General features: G+C 40.9%; 1 protein-coding gene across 1 annotated transcript in view; it reads right to left on the bottom strand.

Annotated features, from left to right (window-relative positions):
- Positions 1-855: 855 nt before the first annotated feature.
- The window catches only part of KDM3B (lysine demethylase 3B), a 67,737-nt gene continuing 47,544 nt past the window's right edge, over positions 856-21,048 (bottom strand). The window contains exons 12-15 of the mRNA XM_060178689.1: positions 12,520-12,627; positions 7,181-7,308; positions 2,255-2,534; positions 856-1,187 (exon numbers count right to left, since the gene is read on the bottom strand). Coding sequence (XP_060034672.1) covers positions 871-1,187; positions 2,255-2,534; positions 7,181-7,308; positions 12,520-12,627 — 833 coding nt within the window. The 3' untranslated portion in view covers positions 856-870. The remainder of the gene's footprint in view (positions 1,188-2,254; positions 2,535-7,180; positions 7,309-12,519; positions 12,628-21,048) is intronic.

Raw genomic sequence — 21,048 nt, 5'->3', positions numbered from 1 at the left:
GCAATGCCTCAATTTTTATACACAGACACACACACATTTTTTGCCTTCTGGGGTTCAGTGCCTGTACTACATTGCCCTTGCTGTTTATCATTGTTGTTATTGCTATTGTTGTTGGATAGGACAGAGAGAAATCAAGAGAGGAAGGGAGGACAGAGAGGGGGAGAGAAAGATAAGACACCTGCAGACATGCTTCACTGCTTGTGAAATAACCCCCATGCAGGTGGGGAGCTGGGGCTAGAACCGGGATCCTTATGCCGGTCCTTGTGTTTCACACCATGTGCGCTTAACCCATTGTGCAATTGCCCAGCCCCTGCAATGTCTCAATTTAAAAAAAAAAAAAATATATATATATATATTTTTTAAATATTTCTTTAGTATTTATTTATTCTCTTTTGTTGCCCTTGTTGTTTTATTGTTGTAGTTATTGATGTCGTTATTGTTGGATAGGACAGAGAGAAACGGAGAGAGGAGGGGAAGGCAGAGAGGGGGAGAGAAAGACAGACACCCACAGACCTGCTTCACCGCTTGTGAAGCGACTCCCCTGCAGGTGGGGAGCCGGGGCTGGAACTGGGATCCTCATGCTGGTCCTTGTGCTTGGTGCCACGTGCGCTTAACCCACTAAGCTACCGCCCGACTCCCTCTTTTAAAAATATTTTAATATTTATTTATTTATTTTCCCTTTTGTTGCTCTTATTTTATTGTTGTAGTTATACCGCCCGACTCCCGCAATGTCTCAATTTCTACCATGACACAAAAGATTCACTATTTAAATGATCACAAATATTTCCAAAACTGAATGTAAAGAGCGATTTAGCTGTTCAGACAATGCCGAGAATACAAGTTACCCACATAACCTCTAAGACAGTTATATCATATCTGATTTTCACATAGAAAAACTTCAAAGGCTAGAATTGTAGAGAGAGCACTTACTGCTGAGGATGTAGAGAAGACCGGAGGGAAAGGTATGCTTGTGTCCAAGGGGGTCTGAGGAAGCTTTCCAGGTCCAGAGTGAAGGAGGTCTCGAAGGCTAGAGCCTTCAGTTTTGTTGTTGGAGGCAGTGGGACCCAATAGTAGACTGTTAAAAAGCTTTGGAGTCAACGGAGAAACCTTTGTAGTAGAGTTGAAAGAGTCCAGCCCAAAAGGTGAATGAGACTCTTTATTGAGCACCGACCTCAGAGACCCTGTTTCTGTAAGAACATAACCAGTAAAGCAATCAGCACAACCATGAATACCAAGCAGACAACTGACATCTAAAAAGCAACCAAGAGGCAGGAGGAAAGCTTCTCCCCTCCTCAGTCCCAGCATGGTTTATCTAGGCCAAACTGATGAGTTATGACTACAGGAGGCCCCATGACCAAGGAGAAGCTATTCTACATCTTTTCTTATCCAGATCTGGATTTCAAGATTTCTTCATCTTTTAACCAGAGTCCTAAGCATAACTATTATGCAATCCTGCCACTTCCCTTTTGTTCCCATTCATCTTTCATCTCTCTCCCTTTCTGTGTTTCTTCAAGTTGCTCTGCAAAACACCTATATTATCATTTGGTGCTTATTAAAAACAGAGATTTCTGGCCTTACTCTCTCTCTTTTTTTCTTTTCCTTTTTTCCCCTACTCTTAAGATATTCTCATTCAATAATTCTGGTGGGGGCACAGGAGTCAGCATGTTTAATGAGTCCCCCATTAAACATTAGTTAACATTAAACATTAGTGTGCCCATTAAAAACCAAATTTAGCCCTCAACTCAGGCTTCATAGTAGAACCACCTGGAAGCGTGTTAAAAATATTGTATCAGGGCTAGGTGGTGGCACACCTGGTTGAGCACATGTATTACAATGCACAAGGACCCGGGTTTGAGCCCCCAGTCCCCACCTGCAGGGGGAAAGTTTTACGAGTGGTGAAGCAGGGCTGCAGGTGTCTCTGTCTCTCTCCCTATCACCCCCCCCCCTTGATTTCTGGCTGTCTCTATCCAATAAATGAAGATAATAATTTTTTTTTTAAAAATATTTTATCAATTCTGACTAAAGAGGTCTGGGGTACAGCCCAGGCATATATACATCTACATACATACATACATATATATATATATATTTTTTTTAAGTCTCAATTCTAGAAAGAAGCTGGAAAAGATTTCGTTTTATTTGATCAGCCAGAGAAAGTAAGTGGCATTTATTATAAATGTGTGAGTTTGAAGAATGCCCCAAATAACTTAAGTGTTCCACCCACAGTGAAGGCAGAGGCCTGTATTCATCTCACCTTTTGTTTCTTCTTTAGCTTTTTGAGTTGCTAAGTCTGCCAACCAGTGCAGAGCAGAGGAGGGTGGGGCTGTGTCAGGGCAAGGGGGCCTGATGGCTTTGAGTTCACTATTGCTATTTGATGCGGAACTATCTGCTTTTAGATGTTCATCAGCTCTGATGTCAGTGCTGTCAGCTTTGGGAACATGGTCAGGCTCTGGAGTTGTTACTGCTGCAGTTCCTCCTCCGCCTGAGAAGGTGTTTTCATTTCCAGAAGAGGCACTAGGGTTTATGCTAGGAAGCTAAAACACAGAAGGCCAACATGGTTAGAATGCTGTCTTTGTGTAGGAAAAATAAAATGCACTAAAATATCTGGAAAAAACAATTTGAAACTGTTTCATATACTATTTCATTCACAGATTGACTTAACACTTATATACTGAGTCATATGAAGTGGCAGGACCCATCTTTGGTTCTGCAGTAAGAGTAACAAACAGGACTTGAAAATAGTGATCAGGAAGTTACTCAGTGGCAGAATGTAGGACTTGCATGCACAAGGTCCAGAAGTTGATCCCTAGCAGCACATATACCAGTAATATTCTGGTTCTCTCTCTTGTTAATAAATCTCTCCCCTCCGCCACCAAACCAGGGTTATTGCTGGGGCTCAGTGCCTGACTCCACTGTTTCTAGTGGCCATATCTTTTGGTGTAAGGGAAGGTGGAAGAGTGAGAGAGAGAGAGATAGAAGAGGCATCTGAAGCTATGTTATAGTATTTGTGAAGTCTCCTGCAGCAGGTGGGCACCAAGGACTTGAACCTGGATCCTTGTGCATGGTAATGTGTATGCTCTGCTGGGTGATCTACAAGTGGTCCTTAAATGAATCTCTATGAAAAGACATAAAAAAAGGGGCTAGGTGGTAGTGCATCTGGTTAAGCGCACGTTACAATGCACAAGGACCCAGGTTCATGCCCTTGGTCCCAACCTGTAGGAGGGAAAGCTTTGCGAGTGATGAAGCTGGGCTGCAGGTGTCTCTGCTGTCTCTCCCAACCCCTTCCCTCTTGATTTCTGACAGTTTCTATCCAATAAATAATTAATAAAGTAAAATAAAAGATATTTAAAAAAACTTTGTTAGGCAGGGGTAGATAGCATAATGGTTATGCAAAGACTCTCATGCCTGAGGCTCCAAAGTCCTTGGTTCAATCCCCCAACCACTATAAACTAGAGCTGAACAGTGCTCTGGTAAAAAATAAATAAATAAATGTAAAAATCTTATTAAATTTACTTGATATGGCAGAAAGACACTGAGGGGGAAGGGAAGGAGGGAGATGGAGAGGGAAAAAGAGAGGGAGAGGGAAACTTGCAGCCCTGCTTCACCATTTGTGAAACTTCTTCCCAGACAGCAGGTAGGGACCAGGGGCTTGAACTTCTGTCCTTGAGCTTGGTAACATAAGCACTTAACAAGGTGTGCCACTGCCCAGCCCCTTGAAAAGATATTTTAAAGTTTTTAAAAGTCTAGAAAATAAGCAAGGTTTTTATTATTCTAATACTCAATTTTTTTTATTATTGTTGTAGTTATTAGTGTTGTTGTTACTGATGTTGTCATTGTTAGATAGGACAGAGAGAAATGGAGAGAGGAGGGGAAGACAGAGAGGGGGAGAAAAAGATAAGACACATGCAGACCTGCTTCACTGCCTATGAAGCAACTCCCCTGCAGGTGGGGAGCCAGGGGCTCGAGCTGATATCCTAAGGCCAATCCCCGCACTTTGCGCCACACGCACTTAACCCGCTGCACTACCACCTGACTCCCCTCAATTTCTTTTTTAAGTTTTTTTATTAGTAATTTAATATTGATTTACAAAATTCTAAGATGAAAGGATCCCTCACCAGAGTTCTGTGTTCCCATCCCCTCCACTGGAAACTGCAACAGTCACAGATATGGGTTGATTCTACAACTATATTTATATATGCCCCCTCCCATTTTTTCAACAGTCCTGTCTTCATTTTCTTTCTAAGTTACCCATATTACTACTACTACTACTACTACTACTACTACTACTACTACTACTACTACTACTACTACTACTACTTCCAGCTCCGATTCCCCAGAACTCCACCCCACTAGGGAAAGAGAGAGGCAGGCTGGGAGTATCGATTGACCTGTCAATGCCCATGTTCAGCAGGGAAGCAATTACTGAAGCCAGACCTTCCGCCTTCTGCATCCCACAATGACCTTGGGTCCATACTCCCAGAGGGATAAAGAATAGGGAAGCTATCAAAGGAGGGGAGGGGATATGGAGTTCTGGTGGTGGGAATTGTGTGGAATTGTACCTCTCTTATCCTATGGTTTAGTCAATATTTTCTTTTTATAAATAAAAAGATTTATTTGTTGCATGGGAGATGACACAATGGTAGAGCTGTGGACTTGCCAGCATGAGGTTCTGAGTTTGATACCAGTCACTATGTATTTTTCTTCTCTCATAAAATAAATAGATCTTGAAGAGAAAAGATCTCTACTTATTGAAAGAGAGAGAACCAAAGTACTGCTTAGCTCTGGCTATGATGGTCCTGGGAAGAGAGAGAGAGAGAGAGAGAGAGAGAGAGAGAGAGAGAGAGTGTGTGTGTGTGTGTGTGTGTGTGTGTGTGTGTGTGTAGGGGGAGGTGGGAGGGATGATGATGAGGAGACACCAGAACACTGTTCAGCTCTGGTGTAAAATGATACTGTACACAGGGTGGAACCTGTGGCCTCTGGTGCTCTAACAGTTTGAGCTACCTTTCCAGACCTTTTTTCTTTTTTTTTAATTTTCCCTTTTTGTTACAGTTATTATTATTGTTGTTGTTATACCAGACCTTATTTTATTTTATCTTTTTTTTTTTTCTTTTTTCTTGCCTCCAGGGTTATTGCTGGGGTTCAGTGCCTGCACTACAAACCCACTGCACCTGGCAGCAATTTTTCTATTTTTTTTTTTTACTTTTTTTTATTTTTAATTTTTTATTCTTTTTTAATTTCTTTATTGGGGAATTAATGTTTTACATTCAACAGTAAATACAATAGTTTGTACATGCATAACATTTCCCAGTTTCCCATATAACAATACAACCCCCACTAGGTCCTCTGTCATCCTGTTTGGACCTGTATTCTCCCCACCCACCCACCGCAGAGTCTTTTACTTTAGTGCAATAATTTTTGTTGCTGCTGTTGTTAGATGAGACAAAGAGAAATTGAGAGGAGAGGGGAAAATAGAGAAGGGAAGAGAAAGATAAAACACCTGCAGACCTGTTCTACTGCTTGTGAAGTGAGCCCCCTTCAACCCCCACGCAGGTAGGGAACCAGGGGCTAGAACTGGGATCCTTGTGCCAGTCCCTGCGCTTCATACTATGTGCATTTAACCTGGTGTGCCACTGCCCAGACCCTATATAATTTTTTAAAAATTATCTTTATTTGACAGACTGCCAGAAATTAAAGGGGGGGGGGATGTAGAGAGGGAGAGAGACAGAGAAACACTTGCAGCACTTGCAAATTTTTCCCCCTGCAGGTGGGGACTAGGGGCTGGAACCTGGGTCCCTGCACATTGTAACATATGCACTCAGTGAGCTACACCACCACTCGGTCATCCCAATAACCTTCTTTAAAAAAAAAACAAAAAAACGGAGTCGGGAATCAGGCAGTAGTGCAGCGGGCTAAGCGCATGTGGCACAAAGCGCAAGGACCAGAGTAAGGATCTCGGTTCCAGCCCCCGGCTCCCCACCTGCAGGGCAGCCACTTCACAGGCTGTCTACAGGTGTCTATCTTTCTCTCTCGCTGTCTCCCCTCCTCTCTTCATTTCTCTCTGTCCTATCCAACAACGACAACAATAAAACAAGGGCAACAAAAGGAAATGAATAAATATTAAAAACAAAAAATACTAAAAACAACAGGGAGTTGAGCAGTAGTGCAGCGGGTTAAGCTCAGGTGTCACAAAGCTCAAAGACCGGTGTAAGGTTTCCAGTTTGAGCCCTACCTTCTCACCTGCAGGGGAGTCTCTCCCACTCTCTATCTTCCCCTCTTCTCTCCATTTCTCTGTCCTAGCTAACAACAACGACATCAATAACAACAATAACTACAACAACAATAAAAAACAAGGGCAACAAAAGGGAAAATAAATAAACAAACAAATAAATGTAAGGTGGCCATGTAGTGGCTTACCTGGTAGAGTGCACATATTATTATATGCAAGAGGTATGGGGGCGGGGAGCTTCATGAGTAGTGTAACAGTGCTGCACGTGTCTATCTCTCTTTCTTTTTGTCTCTATCTGAGAAGAAAAAACTTATATAGACCAAGAGAAATTAAGTTTCCCTGAGTATTTTGGGGGGCTCTTTTTAGAAAGAATTTCATATACCTCATTTGCAAGGAATCCTACAGTAGTAGCTGTTCCATCAGAGGTGAAAATATGCTCTTTTCTAGTATTAAAAACTTAAGCATGGGGATCAGGCTGTAGTGCAGCGGGTTAAGCACACATGGTGCAAAACTCAAGGACCGTCGTAAGGATCCCGGTTCTAGCCCTGGCTCCCCACCTGCAGGGGGGTCGCTTCACAAGTGGTGAAGCAGGTCTGCAGGTTTCTTTCTCTCTCCCCTTCTCTGTCTTCCCCTCCTTTCTCCGTTTCTCTCTGTCCTATCTGGCAACAACGATATCAATAACAACAATAATAACCACAACAATGATAAAAACAAGGGCAACAAAAAGGAAAATAAATAAATAAAATATTTTTTTTAAAAAACCTTAAGCTTTAGGGGATGGGTGGTGGTACACCCGGGTTCAAGCCCACACTCCCCACCTGCAGAAAGGAAGCTTCATGATCAGTGAAGCAGTACTGCATGTAACTATTTCTCTCCCTTCTCAATTTCTGCCTCTATCAAGAACAAAAATAAAACAAAACTTCACTAAGTTAAACTCACCCAACCCATATTTACCTGTGATATACCATTGGTGACAGCAGGTCTCAATACAGATTTGTTTTGCCGACTAATACAAGGGCAATTTGCTTTAATCCCCCATTTTCCCCGAGCAGCATGTACCATGTCTCCAATATTATAAAGAGCTGGAAGAAAGACAATAATAATAACAATCAACATTAGAATGTTTATGTGTCAGGCATTGTGCTAAAGATTCTATTTACATTGGTGTCCTCAATCCTTACTCACATCTCAACTGAGAAGTAGTGCTTACCTTCATTTTTTTCAATAATTAAGAGAAAACTAATTAGAAAAATTAGGTCACTTGCTAAAGCACATAGGTGGAAAATGGAAGACTGCAATCCAGGTATATCTAGCCTTAAATTTCTGTGCATCCTTAACCACTAAGCTACACTTACCATATCCTCTAGAAAACATAAACAAGGGGTCACCTAGGAGAAGCCCTTCTTACCGTCCCTCCCTCTCTCCTTCTCTTGTGGAAATAGGGCTTTCCCCTGCCCTCTATTTCAATCAAATAAAGACTGAAGGACAGACAAAGAGACAGAGGGGAAAGGGAGAAAAACATCATAGCACTGAAGCTTATTCCACTGCTATAGCACTGCTATGGGGTGCTGGGCTTGAACCTGCATCACATGCATGGTAATACAGGTACCCTAAAAGTTAAGCTTTCCCTCCAGCCAAACTGCATATATTTCATATCTCTTAGGTGCATTTTATTGGTTTCCTTTCAGAATTCTTCCTCAGGAAAATAGCAAAGCTAAAAGCCAATGTCCTGTAATTATTATTATTTTTTTCCTTCCTTAGAGACAAAGAAAAAGAAACAGATAAAAGCACCAAAGCTTCCTTCAATGTTCTGGGACCCAAGGTTGAACCTATTTCACTGGCCCTAAACTGTATAGTTTCCCCCCATTATTATTGGGTAAATTAATGGTTTACAGTATAGTTGACACATGGGTACAATTTCTCACCTCTCCATGATCATGCAACAGGACCGCAAGTTTCCCTCCACCCTCTCCCCCTCTCTTTTCCCAGAGTCCTTTGTTCTGGTGCATATATAGAATTCTTAATGTTCAAGAATATGCAGGGCCTAAGTTCACTGAGTAAAGCAACCGTCTTGCCATGTATGTGACTCAGGTTCAAGTTCCACCACTACATGGGAGTGCAACTGCACAAAGATCTCTCTATATATACCTGAATGAAGAAAAACAAACAAGCAAAGTCAGCCTGGGAGTGGTGAAATCATGCATGTGTGAGGCTTCAATAAAAAAAAAAAAAATTGGGGGTTGGGCAGTAGCACAGCAGGTTAAGCGCAAATGGCACGAAGCACAAGGACAGTTGTAATGATTCCAGTTCCAGCCCCCGGCTCCCTATCTGCAGGGGGTCCCTTCACAAACCATGGTGAAGCAGGTCTGCAGGTGTTTTTCTCTTCCCCTTTCTGTCTTCCCCTCCTCTCTCCATTTCTCTCTGTACTATCCAATTACAAAGACAGCAATAACAACAATAATAATAACCACAACAACGATAAAACAACGAGGGCAACAAAGGGGGAGAAAAATAACCCCCAGGAGCAGTGGATTCATAGTACAGTCACTGAGCCCCAACAATAATCCTGGAGGGAATAAAATATTTTTTTTAAATGGTACGTAATTATTCTGAATTGGAGGGCAAGGGAAGATAGAATAATGGTTAAGTAAAAAGACTCTCATGCCTGAGGCTCCAAAGCCCCAGGTTCAGTCCCCTGTACCACTATAACCCAGAGCTAAGCAATGCTCTGGTAAACAAACAAAAAAAATTCTGAATTGGGGTGAGGCTAGGTAGCATAATGGTTATACAAAGACTCTCATGCCTGAGGTCAGGTTCAACCCCCATCACTAACATAAGCCAGAGCTGAATAACTGCTCTGCTGAAAAGAGAAGAAAAAGAAAAAAAATTCTGAGTTGTATACTTGAGATTTATGTGCTTTATTATGTTGTGCTTTTCAAAAAAAGGTAAACAATAACAGACTAGTGTAAATATACACAAACCTCTTACCAACGCTTAGACTAGCAGGGAGCAGGCACCCTGCCACCACACACAGACAGCCCTTCCGCAGGGTTCCACTGGAGTATAAATGATCTAAAGGAGTGTGCCATCCAGTTTTTTACTTTTTTAAAAAAAATATTTATTTATTTTAATTTTTTTATTGGGAGATTAATGTTTTACATTGGACAGTAAATACAGTTTCTAGAAGCATAACATTTCTCAGTTTTCCACATAACAATACCACCCCTCCTAGGTCCTCTGTCATCTTTTTTCAGGACGTGTACTTTCTCTCCCACCTACCCCAGTCTTTTATTTTGGTGCAATATACCAACTCCAGTTCAGGTTCTACTTGTGTTTTTTTTCTTTTGATCTTGTTTTTCAACTTGTGCCTCAAAAGTGAAATCATCCCATATTCACCCTTCTGTTTCTGACTTATTCTGACTTATCCCTATTTGCAGACGACATGATAGTATATACATAGAAAAACCTAAGGAATCCAGCAAAATGCCTTTGGAAATCATCAGGCAATACAGTAAGGTATCAGGCTACAAAATTAACATACAAAAGTCAGTGACATTCCTCTATGCAAACACTAACTTAGAAGTTGAAATCCAGAAATCAATTCCCTTTACTATAGCAACAAAAACAATAAAATATCTAGGAATAAACCTAACCAAAGAAGTGAAAGACTTGTATACTGAAAATTATGAGTCACTACTCAAGGGAATAGAAAAAGACAAGAAGAAGTGGAAAGATATTCCATGTTCATGGGTTGGAAGAATTAACATCATCAAAATATATATACTATCCAGAGCCATATACAAATTTAATGATATCCCCATCAAGATCCCAATCACATTTTTTTAGGAGAATACAACAAATGCTACAAATAGAACAAATGTTTATCTGGAACCAGAAAAGACCTAGAATTGCCAAAACAATCTTGAGAAGAAAGAACAGAACTGGAGGTATTACACTCCGAGATCTCAAACTGTATTAAAGGGCCATTGTCATCAAAACTGCTTGGTACTGGAACATGAATAGACACACTGACCAGTGGAATAGAATTGAGAGCCCAGAAATGAGGCCCCACACCTATGGACATCTAATCTTTGACAAAGGTGCCCAGACTATTAAGTGGGGAAAGATGAGTCTCTTCAACCAATGGTTTTGGAAAAAATGGGTTGAAACATGCCGAAGTATGAAACTGAACCACTATATTTCACCAAATACAAAAGTAAATTCCAAGTGGATCAAGGTCTTGGATGTTAGACCAGAAACTATCAGATACTTAGAGGAAAATATTGGCACAACTCTTTTCCGCATACATTTTAAAGACATCTTCAATGAAACAAATCCAATTACAAAGAATACTAAGGCGAGTATAAACCTATGGGACTACATCAAATTAAAAAGTTTCTGCACAACAAAAGAAACCACTACCCAAACCAAGAGACCCCTCACAGAATGGGAGAAGATCTTTACATGCCATATATCAGACAAGAGTTTAATAACCAAAATATATAAAGAGATTGCCAAACTCAACAACAAGAAAACAAATAACCCCATTCAAAAATGGGGAGAAGACATGGACAGAATAGAAGAGATCACAAAACAGAAGAGATCCAAAAGGCTAAGAAACACACGAAAAAATGCTCCAAGTCTTTGATTGTCAGAGAAATGCAAATAAAGACAACAATGAGATACCACTTCACGCCTGTGAGAATGTCATACATCAGAAAAGGTAACAGCAGAAAATGCTGGAAAGGTTGTGGGGTCAAAGGAACCCTCTTGTACTGCTGGTGGGAATGTAAATTGGTCCAACCTCTGTGGAGAACAGTCTGGAGAACTCTCAGAAGGCTAGAAATGGACCTACCCTATGACCCTGCAATTCCCCTCCTGGGGATATATCCTAAGGAACCCAACACATCCATCCAAAAAGATCTGTATACACATATGTTCTTGGCAGCACAATTTGTAATAGCCAAAACCTGGAAGCAACCCAGGTGTCCAACAACAGATGAGTGACTGAGCAAGTTGTGGTATATATACACAATGGAATACTACTCAGCTATTTAAATTGGTGATTTCGGGAGTCGGTTGGTAGCGCAGCCGGTTAAGCACAGGTGGCGCAAAGCTTAAGGACCAGTGTAAGGATCCCGGTTCGAGCCCCCGGCCCCCCACCTGCAGGGGAGTTGCCTCACAAACGGTGAAGCAGGTCTGCACGTGTCTGTCTTTCATCTTTCTCTCCCACTCTGTCTTCCCCTCCTCTCCGTTTCTCTCAGTCCTAACAACAATAACTACAATTTTTTTAAAAAGGGCAACAAAAGGGAAAATAATTAAGTATAAAAAATAATATTAAAAAAAAAAAAACATGTGGTCCGGGAGGTAGTACAGTAGATAAAGCCTTCGACTCTTGAGCCTGGGGTCCTGAGTTTGATCCCCAGCAACACATGTACCAAAATGATGTCTGGTTCTTTCTCTCTCTCCTATCTTCTTCATGAATAAATAAATAAAATCTTTAAGGAAAAAAAACAAAAAACAGTGATTTCACTGTTTTCAGCCCATCTTGGATGGAGCTTGAAGAAATCATGTTAATGAAATAAGCCAGAAAAAATAAATTTATTTATTATTGGTTAGAGACAGAAACTGAGAGGGAAGAGGGCGAGAGGCAGAGAGACACCACTTATGAAGCTTTCTTGCAGGTGGGGACCAGAGGCTTAAACCTGTTTCCGTGTGCACTGTAATGTGCCACCACCTGGCCTCTATTATTTTTTGCCTCCAGGGTTATTGCTGGGGCTCAGTGCCTACGCCACAAATCCATTGCTCCTGGAGGCCATTTTTCCCATTTTATTGCCCTTGTTGTTACCCTAGTTGTTGTTATTATTGCTGTCATTGTTCGATAGGACAGAGAAAAATCAAGAAAGAAGGGGAGACAGAGAAGGGGACAGAGAAACAGACACCTGCAGACTTGCTTCACCAACCATGAAGCAACCCCCTTGCAGGTGGGGAGCCAGGAGCTCGAACTGGGATCCCTATGCCGGCCAGTCGCACTCACGCCATGTTGCTTAACCCGCTGTTCTACTGCTCAACCTCCAGCCTCTTAAGTTTTTAATTTCAGAAATTTTATTTTTTTTAAGATTTCATTTATTTTTCATGAGAAAGACAGGAGGAGAAGAGAAAGAACCAGACATCACTCTGGTACATGTGCTGCAATGGATTGAACTCATGCTTGAGAGTCCAATGCTTCATCCACTGAACCACCTCCTGGACCACTTTTTTTTTCTTTTTTAATATTCATTCATTTTCCTTACCTGTGCCAGGGATGATTTGCGTGGGCATGAGATTCTCTGGTTCATGGGACTGCCCCTTTGCACACTTTAACCAAGAGAAAACTTCCTCATCACCCATCTCTTCAGTCTCTGAAACAGAAAAGAAATAACCTCACTTATTTTAATAGAATCACAAGATAAAGCTTTCTTTTTTTTCCCCCTCCAGGTTTATCACTGGGGCTCAGTGCCTGCACCAAGAATCCACTGCTCCTGGAGGCCTTTCCCCTCCATTTTGTTGCCCTTGTTGTTGTCGTTATTGTTATCGTTGCCACTGGTGGTGGTGGTGTTAGATAGGACAGAGAGAAATGGAGAAAGGAGGGGAAGACAGAGGGGGAGAGAAAGACAGACACCTGCAGACCTGCTTCACTGCCTGTGAAGTGACTCCCCTGCTGGTGGGGAGCTGGGGAATCGAACCAGGATCCTTATGCTGGTCCTTGAGCTTTGTGCCACATGTGCTTAACCTGCTGTGCTACCACCCGACTCCCAATTATTCATTATTTATCATGGCTGAGAAGTACTCTTAAGTATGGATACACCACATTCACTGTGTTTACTCATTCATCAGCTACTGTACATCTGGATTGTTCCCAGTTTTAGATTATGAATAAAGCTGCTATGAACATTAAGCGTTAGTCTATGTGGATATGCTTTCATTTCTCTTGTAAATAACTAGCACTGCTATGCTAGGTCATATGCTAAGTTTATATTAAAATTTTTAAGAAATGAGGCTTGGGAGACAGCATATTGTTCACAAAAACAACTTTCATGTCTGAGACTTGAGCATCCAGGTTCAATTACCAAAACTATCATATGCCAGAGTTGAGCAGTTCTCTGGTAAAAAAATAAATGAAATAAAATAAACTTATAAGATATGGCTATATTTTCCAAAATGACAGTACCGGTTTGCATCTTAGCAATGTTTAAGACTGTTAGGACTGGGGAGATAATATAATGGTTATGCTAAAAAACTTTCCTGCTGGGAGTCAGGTGGTAGCGCAGCGTTTAAGTGCACATGGCGCCAAGTTTAAGGACTGGTTTATGGATCCCAGTTCAAGCCCCCAGCTTCCCACCTGCAGGTGGGAGGGGGGTGAAGCAGGTCTGCAGGTGTCTATCTTTTTCTCCCCCTCCTCTCTCGATTTCTCTTTGTCCTATCCAATAACAAGGGCAACAAAATGGGAAAAATGGCCTCCAGGAGCAGTGCAGGCACCGAGCCTCAGTGACAACTGTGGAGGTAAAAAACAAACAAACAAACAAACAAACCACACATACACAAACAGAAAACTTTCCTGCCTGAGATTCTAAGGTCCCAGGTTCAGTCCCCAGCACCACAATAAATTAGAGCTGAGCAGTGCTTAGCTTAAATAACTTATGTAAATAAATACATCTGTTATTCCTCTATATTTTTGTCAGTACTTGAGCTATTCTATTAATAGTAAACACAGTAGCTTCTCATTATGATGTATTCCACTGTGAGTAATGATAATTTTTTAAAAATTTATGTACAGTGGATAGAGACAGAGAGAAATTGAGAGGGGAGGGGGAGATTGAGAGAGAAAGAGACAGAGAGACACCTTTAGCCCTGTTTCACCACTTGTGAAGCTTTCCCACCACAGGTGGGGATCAGGGGCTTGAACCTGGGTTCTTGCACACTGTAATGTATGTTTAACCAGGTGCACCACTGCCTGGCCCCTGTAATGATTTTTTTAATGTGCTTATTTTCTGTGGAACTATCTTATTTGATAAAGTACCTGGCCAAATCCTTGCCAACTTAAATATTAACTGAGTTGGTATGGCTCAAGAGATAGTGCAGTAGGTAGTGTGATAGAGTTGCAAATATGAGGCCCAAAGTTTGCTTGGCGTTCTATATGCCAGTCTTATTGCTTCTCTCTTCTCTCACTCTATCTTGTGAAATAAAATTGGGATATGGGTTGGGGACATATCCTAGAAGCAGTGCATCAGACTTGTATGTCTTAGGCCCCAAAGTAACTAAATTTAATCCCTGACATGACCATATGCCAAAACTGAGCAGCACACAGGTTTCCTCTCACAACAGCATATACACATTTATTTATTTATTACTTTTACTTATTAGAGACAGCCAGAAATTGAGGCAAGGGGGAGATAGGGAGAAAGAGAGACAGAGAGATACCTGCAACACTGCTTCACCACTCACAATGTTTTCTCCCTGCAGGTGGGGGCCAGGGGCTCAAACCCAGGTCCTTGAGCAATGTAACATGTGCACTCAACCAGGTGCACCACCACCCGACCCCATTTTTTTTTTTTTAGTATCAGAGCACTGTTCAGCTCTAACTTATGGTGGTATGAGAGATTGAACCTGGGACTTTGGAGCCTCAAGAATGAACATCTTTCTGCATAACCATTATGCTATCTCCCTCACCACATTAAAAAAAAATTTTTTTTTTTGCAACTACCCTTCATTCCTGTACTCCCCCTGCTCAGACAGAGGCTGAGAGACAGAGAAAGGAGAAACAACACTTTACACAATATCATAGCTTCACTGCCTTTTTATAAAATTCTTTTTAAAAAAATATTTATTGGGGGTTGGGCGGTGGTGCGGTGGGTTAAGTGCACTTGGTGCAAAGCGCAAGGACCGGCGTAAGGATCCCGGTTCGAGCCCCCGGCTCCCCACCTGCAGGGGAGTCGCTTCACAGGCGGTGGAAGCAGGTCTGCAGGTGTCTGTCTTTCTCTCCCCCTCTGTCTTCCCCTCCTCTCTCCATTTCTCTCTGTCCTATCCAACAACGGACAACATCAACAATGGCAATAATAATAACCACGAGGCTACAACAACAAGGGCAACAAAAGGGAGAAAAATGGCCTCCAGGAGCGGTGGATTCATGGTGCAGGCACTGAACCCAGAAATAACCCTGGAGGAAAAAAAAATTATTTATTCCTTTTTGTTGCTCTTGTTGTTTTACTGTAGTTATTGATGTTGTTGGATAGGACAGAGAGAAATGGAGAGGAGAGGAAGACAGAGAGGGGGAGAGAAAGACAGACACCTGCAGACCTGCTTCACCGCCTGCGAAGCGACTCCCCTGCAGGTGGGGAGATTGGGGCTTGAACCGGGACCCTTGTGCCTGTCCTTGTGCTTTGCACCGCCTGTGCTTAACCCACTCCACTGCTTTTTTTTTTTTTTTTAATTAGGCAGTTAATGGTTACAGTACAGTTGTTGCCACATGGGTACAATTTCTCATTTCCCCATGATCGGTGTCTACATCATAATCAAACAACGTCCAATGAGACAACTTTAAGGATTTTGTTTTATAAGAAAGCCGATAACATAAGAGATGGGTGGTAGCACATCTGGTAGAGTATACATATCACAGTGTACAGATTTAAAAAAAAAAAAAGTCCCAGTACCTGTTGTTAAAATGACTATCATTTGGGGCCTGGTGGTGGCACACCTGGTTGAGTCCACATGTTACAATGTGTAAGGACCCAGGTTAGAGCCCCTGGTCCCCACCTACAGGGAAAGCTTTGCCAATGGTGAAGCTGAATTGCAAGTGTCTCTCTATCTTATCTTCCCCTTCCCTCTCAATTTCTGACTATCTCTACCCAATAAATAAATAAAGATAAAAAAATTAAAGAAAATAAAATAAAAGTAAAATGACTATCTTTTATGCCACTTGCTTATCTTGGCACTTCTGTCAACAAAGGGGGAGGGGGATACATGCGTGAGAGCTTACCTCTAGATGCTGTTCTTTCCTTTCTTCCTTTTATTTTTAAAATGCTTTTATTTATTTATTTTGGATAGAGACAGACAGAAATTGACCGGGAAAAGGAAAGGATACATATGAAGAGAAAGGAAAGGATACATATGAAGAGAGATAGATACCTGAAGCAGTCTCACTGCTTGTGAAGCTTCCCCTATCACAGGTGGACAGGGGTGGGGCTTGAACCTGGGTCCTTGCACACTGTAATGTGTGTAGTTATCCAGGTACACCACTATCCAGCCCCTCTAGACACTGTTCTGTTATATAATCTCAGCTTCTTAATGATGAATTTACATGAATTTTCCCCCCTTCAATTTTACTTATTCATTAACATGAGATAGAGTGAATAGAGAAAATCAGAGGCACCTGACACGTGTGATGCTGGGAACTGAACTGAGGACCTCATGCTTTTAAGTCCAAAACTCTAGCTATTGCTCAACTTCCCTGGCCTCTGTCTAACTTGTCCATTTCTATAAAAATATTTGCTGGATTTGAATGGATATAGCACTGAATCATAGATAATCTGGAAGAGCTGACATAATATATTCCATCCACAAATATGGTATATCTCTGTATTTATTTAGAATTTAGTTTTTCAGCAATGCTATACTATTCTGTTTGCTGTACTATTCTGTTTTTTTATACACTTACATAATTTATTAATAAGTACTTATACTTTTGATGCTACCACAAATTATATTATTTTAGAATTCAATTTACTGAGGCCAGGAAATTGCTCAATGGTAGAGTATACACTTAGGTACCCTACTCAACTCAAGCCCGTGGCCACTACATGTGAGCATCTGCACGTGGGAAATGTGCAGTGGAATGCTGCTAAAGTTCTCTTTCCTTCTCTGTCTCCTTTTTACTTAAGAACAACAAAGAGTCCACGAGGAGTTGAAGACACATGCCTGCATGTAGCCCCAAAAATAACTCTGGTGGCAATAAGAAAAAGAAAATTCAATTACTTTTAAAAAATTAGTGAAAGCCATCTTTACTGTCAAATACACACATATATATATGTGTGTGTGCATATATATATATTTTATTTTATTTTATTTTATTTTATTTTATTTTATTTTATTTTGCTTCCAGGATTATTGCTGGGGCTCGGTGCCTGCACCAAGCATCCATTACTTCTGGAGGCCATTTTTTCCCATTTTGTTGCCTTTGTTGTTATAGTCATTATTGTTATTATTATTCTCATTGCTGTTATTGTTGGATAGGACGAAGAGAAGTTGAGAGAGGAGGGAAAGTCAGAGGGGGAGAGAAAGACAGACACCTGCAAACCTGCTTCACTGCCAGTGAAGCGACCTCCCTGCAGGTGGAGAGTCAGGGGCTTGAACCAGGATCCTTACACCAGTCCCTGTGCTTCGCACTATGTGCACTTAACCCACTGCACTACCACCCAGTCCCTATAAATATTTTATATGGGGGCAATCATGTGCTCTACTACTGGACCACTTCACTGTAGTGACTGTAGACCTGATAAAGTTTTTTAAGTCAGAGTACCGCTCAGCTCTATTTCTGGAGCCAGGAATCAAATCTAGTACCTCTCACATGCAAGTCTTGACTCAAATTTGATAATTTCCCTTTTCTTTCTTCTCCTTAAGATATCTGAAATTGGGAGCCAGGCAGTAGCACAGTGGGTTAAGCGCAGATGGCACAAAGCACAAGGACCAGCCTAAGGATCCTGGTTTGAGCCTCTGGCTTCCCACCTGCAGGGGAGTTGCTTCACAGGTGGTGAAGCAGGTCCACAGGTGTCTATCTTTCTCTCCTCCGCTGTCCTATCCATCAACGACATCAATAACAATAACAGTAACTACAACAATTAAAAAATAAAAACAAGGGCAACAAAAGGGAAAGATATATTTAAAAAAAGATATCTGAAATTTTGGGGATACAGCATAATAGTTGTGCAAAAAGCCTTTCATGCCTGAGGCTTCAAGGCTCCAGGTTCAACCCCTAGCACCACCACAAATCAGAACTGAGTAGTATTCTGGTCTTTTTCTCTTTATCTCTCCCCTCCCCTCATTAAAGTGAAATAAACATTTTTTTTAATTAAATGTCTTATGTTTTCAATTTAGAGAAAGAAACAAAAGAACCAATACAGTTCATGCAGTGTCAGGAACCGAACTAGGAGCCTTAGTCATGTAAGCCTGACTCTATCAGGTGTGGAATTTCCTCTGGCTGTCTTTTTTTTAAGATTTTTTTTTTCTTTGATAAGAGACAGAAAATGAGAGCAAAGGGGGAGACAGAGTGGTACAGCATTACTTTATCACTTGTGAAATTTGCCCCTATAGGTGGGGACCTGGGACTTATACATGGTAATATGTATGTTCTACAGGGTTCACCACTGCCTGCCCCCACTCCCTCACATAAACCCAGCCCACCCTCTGCCTCCCCAACCAGAACACTGCTCAGCTCTGGCTCATGAGGATGTAAGGGACTAAACTTGGGGCTTTAAAAACTTAAGCATGAAAGTCCTTTTCTTTTTTTTTTTCCTATAACCATTATGCTAGCTCCTCTGCCTTATCTTAGATGATTTTTAATTGAATGTAGAACTATGTGATCTTTTATTATACTTATGAGTTTTGGATTTTGCTGTAATCCTTTAAAGAATGTTTAGTTTTAGTTTGGAACATAGTTGAGTAACTTGCAGATCAGTCTGGTCCCTTGGAGGCTCACTTTACACTTTATACAGCAGTTTTAGAGGGGCCTTTATTCTAGGATTACATTAATCCTACTCTGAAGGCGTTGCTGTTTTGGATTCAACCCAGTGTTTCTACTCTGCAAATTATCCAGGTGATTGCTTTCTGAGGGTTCTTTTTAATTTTTTTTTAATATTTATTTATTCCCTTTTGTTGCCCTTGTTTTATTGTTGTAGTTATTATTGTTGTTGTTGTTGTTGTTGGATAGGACAGAGAGAAATGGAGAGAGGAGGGGAAGACGGAGAGGAGGTGTCTTTTGATAGACACCTGTAGACCTGCTTCACCGCCTGTGAAGCGACTCCCCTGCACTACAGCCCGACTCCCTGAGGGTTCTTTTTGTAGCTTTAAGGAGTTTCATCTCATGCACATGCAGATCACTGTGATCATTAAAAAACTGAGGCGCTCCCTTTGGCTAAATATTATATGGTTCTATTTATATGATTTGCACATTAATACACAAATCTATAGTTGTCAAGGGCTGAAGGAAGAAACTGGGAGAAACTAATAATTGTCATGAGGCTTCTTCTTTTTTTTTTTTTTGAGTGATGAAAATAGAATTAAGACAAAAGTGATAGTCGGACATACTTGAAAATACACTTAGAACTTTCAGATCATACACCTTAAAAGGGCGAATTTGCAGCCTAGGAGGTGGCATAATAGATAAAATATTGGACTCTTAAAAGAGTTCCTGAGTTTGATCCCTGGCATTGCATGTGCTAAAGTGATGTTCTCTCTCCTTAGTAAATAAATAAATACTAAAGAAGAAGAAGAAGAAGAAAAAAAAAAGGAAACAATAAAGTCAATCATGAGGTAGGAGAACTGACTAAGTACACTACAGGACTCGAATGTGTGCCACCCAGAGTTTGGTTAACAGTACTGCATAAGAGCACTACAGTGCTCTCAGCTTTTTTTTCTCTCATTAAGTAAATATATAAGCCTTTTTTAAGGTGAGTTTTATGTGCATGAGTGAGAATTCAATGAAGATGTTATTTATTTGTGTTTATTTACTATTTATTTCTAATAAAGACAATGAAGTTGAGAGGAAAAGGGGTTGAGGGAGAGAGAGAGAGAGAGAGAGAGACAGAGATACATACAGTACTGCTTCCTTGCTCATGAAGTTTTCTTTCTGCAAGGGGGAAGATGTTATTTAAAAGAACATATCAAAGTAAGATGAAGAACAACCCAAGTCTGTAAGACAGCAGTGAGTAGGGCAAATTAACTTTGAAAATATGAGGTCCGAGGTTTAGGATAAGGGGGTAAGGGTTAGAGTTTAGGAGCTAGGGAAACAAGAAACAGAGGAAGGAGGGAGAGAGAAGAAAGATACAAGTTCAATTTTTGATATCCCATGTGCCAGAAAGATGCTCTGGTGTTTTCTTTCCCTCTTTAAATATATATATATTTTTTCCCCTTCCAGGTTTATTGCTGGGTTCCAGTGCCTGCACTGCTCTTGGTGGCCATTTTTTCCATTTTTTTTATTGGATAAAACAGAGAGAACTTGAGAGAGGAGAGGAAGATGGGGGGGGGGGAGAAAGACAGACACCTCCAGAGTTACTTTACTGCTTGTGAAGTAACCCCCCTGCAGGTGGGGAGCCCGGGGCTTGACCCACACCCTTACACAGGTCCTTGTGCTTGGCATTATGTGCGCTAAGCTGGTGTGCTAAACCTAATCTCCAATACTTTAAAAAAAAAAAAAAAAAAGGAAGAAAAACTCTTTCTGACTTATTTGAGACTTCTCAGTTATGCTGAAATACTGGTAATTATTAAGATTTTTACAGTATAACAAAGATAAATGGAGCTAAGATGATAAAGGGGAACAAATTCCTCCTGTAACTATTTCCAAGTCTCATCAATCTACATACCTAAACTTATCTTTAGGAGTAGGGAAGATGGCATAATGGTTATGCAAAAAGATTTTCATACTAAGGCTCTGTGGCATCTCTCTCTCTCTCCATATATATATATTTCCCTCTGCACCTCTCTCATTAAAATTTTTTTAATATATTAAACTTTAAAATATATTAAAATTTTAAATATTTATTTATTCATTTTCCCTTGTTGTTTTATTGTTG

This window comes from Erinaceus europaeus, chromosome 2 (genome assembly GCF_950295315.1).
Source record: "Erinaceus europaeus chromosome 2, mEriEur2.1, whole genome shotgun sequence".
Taxonomy (NCBI): domain Eukaryota; kingdom Metazoa; phylum Chordata; class Mammalia; order Eulipotyphla; family Erinaceidae; genus Erinaceus; species Erinaceus europaeus.
This window is presented reverse-complemented; position numbering and strand designations above follow the sequence as displayed.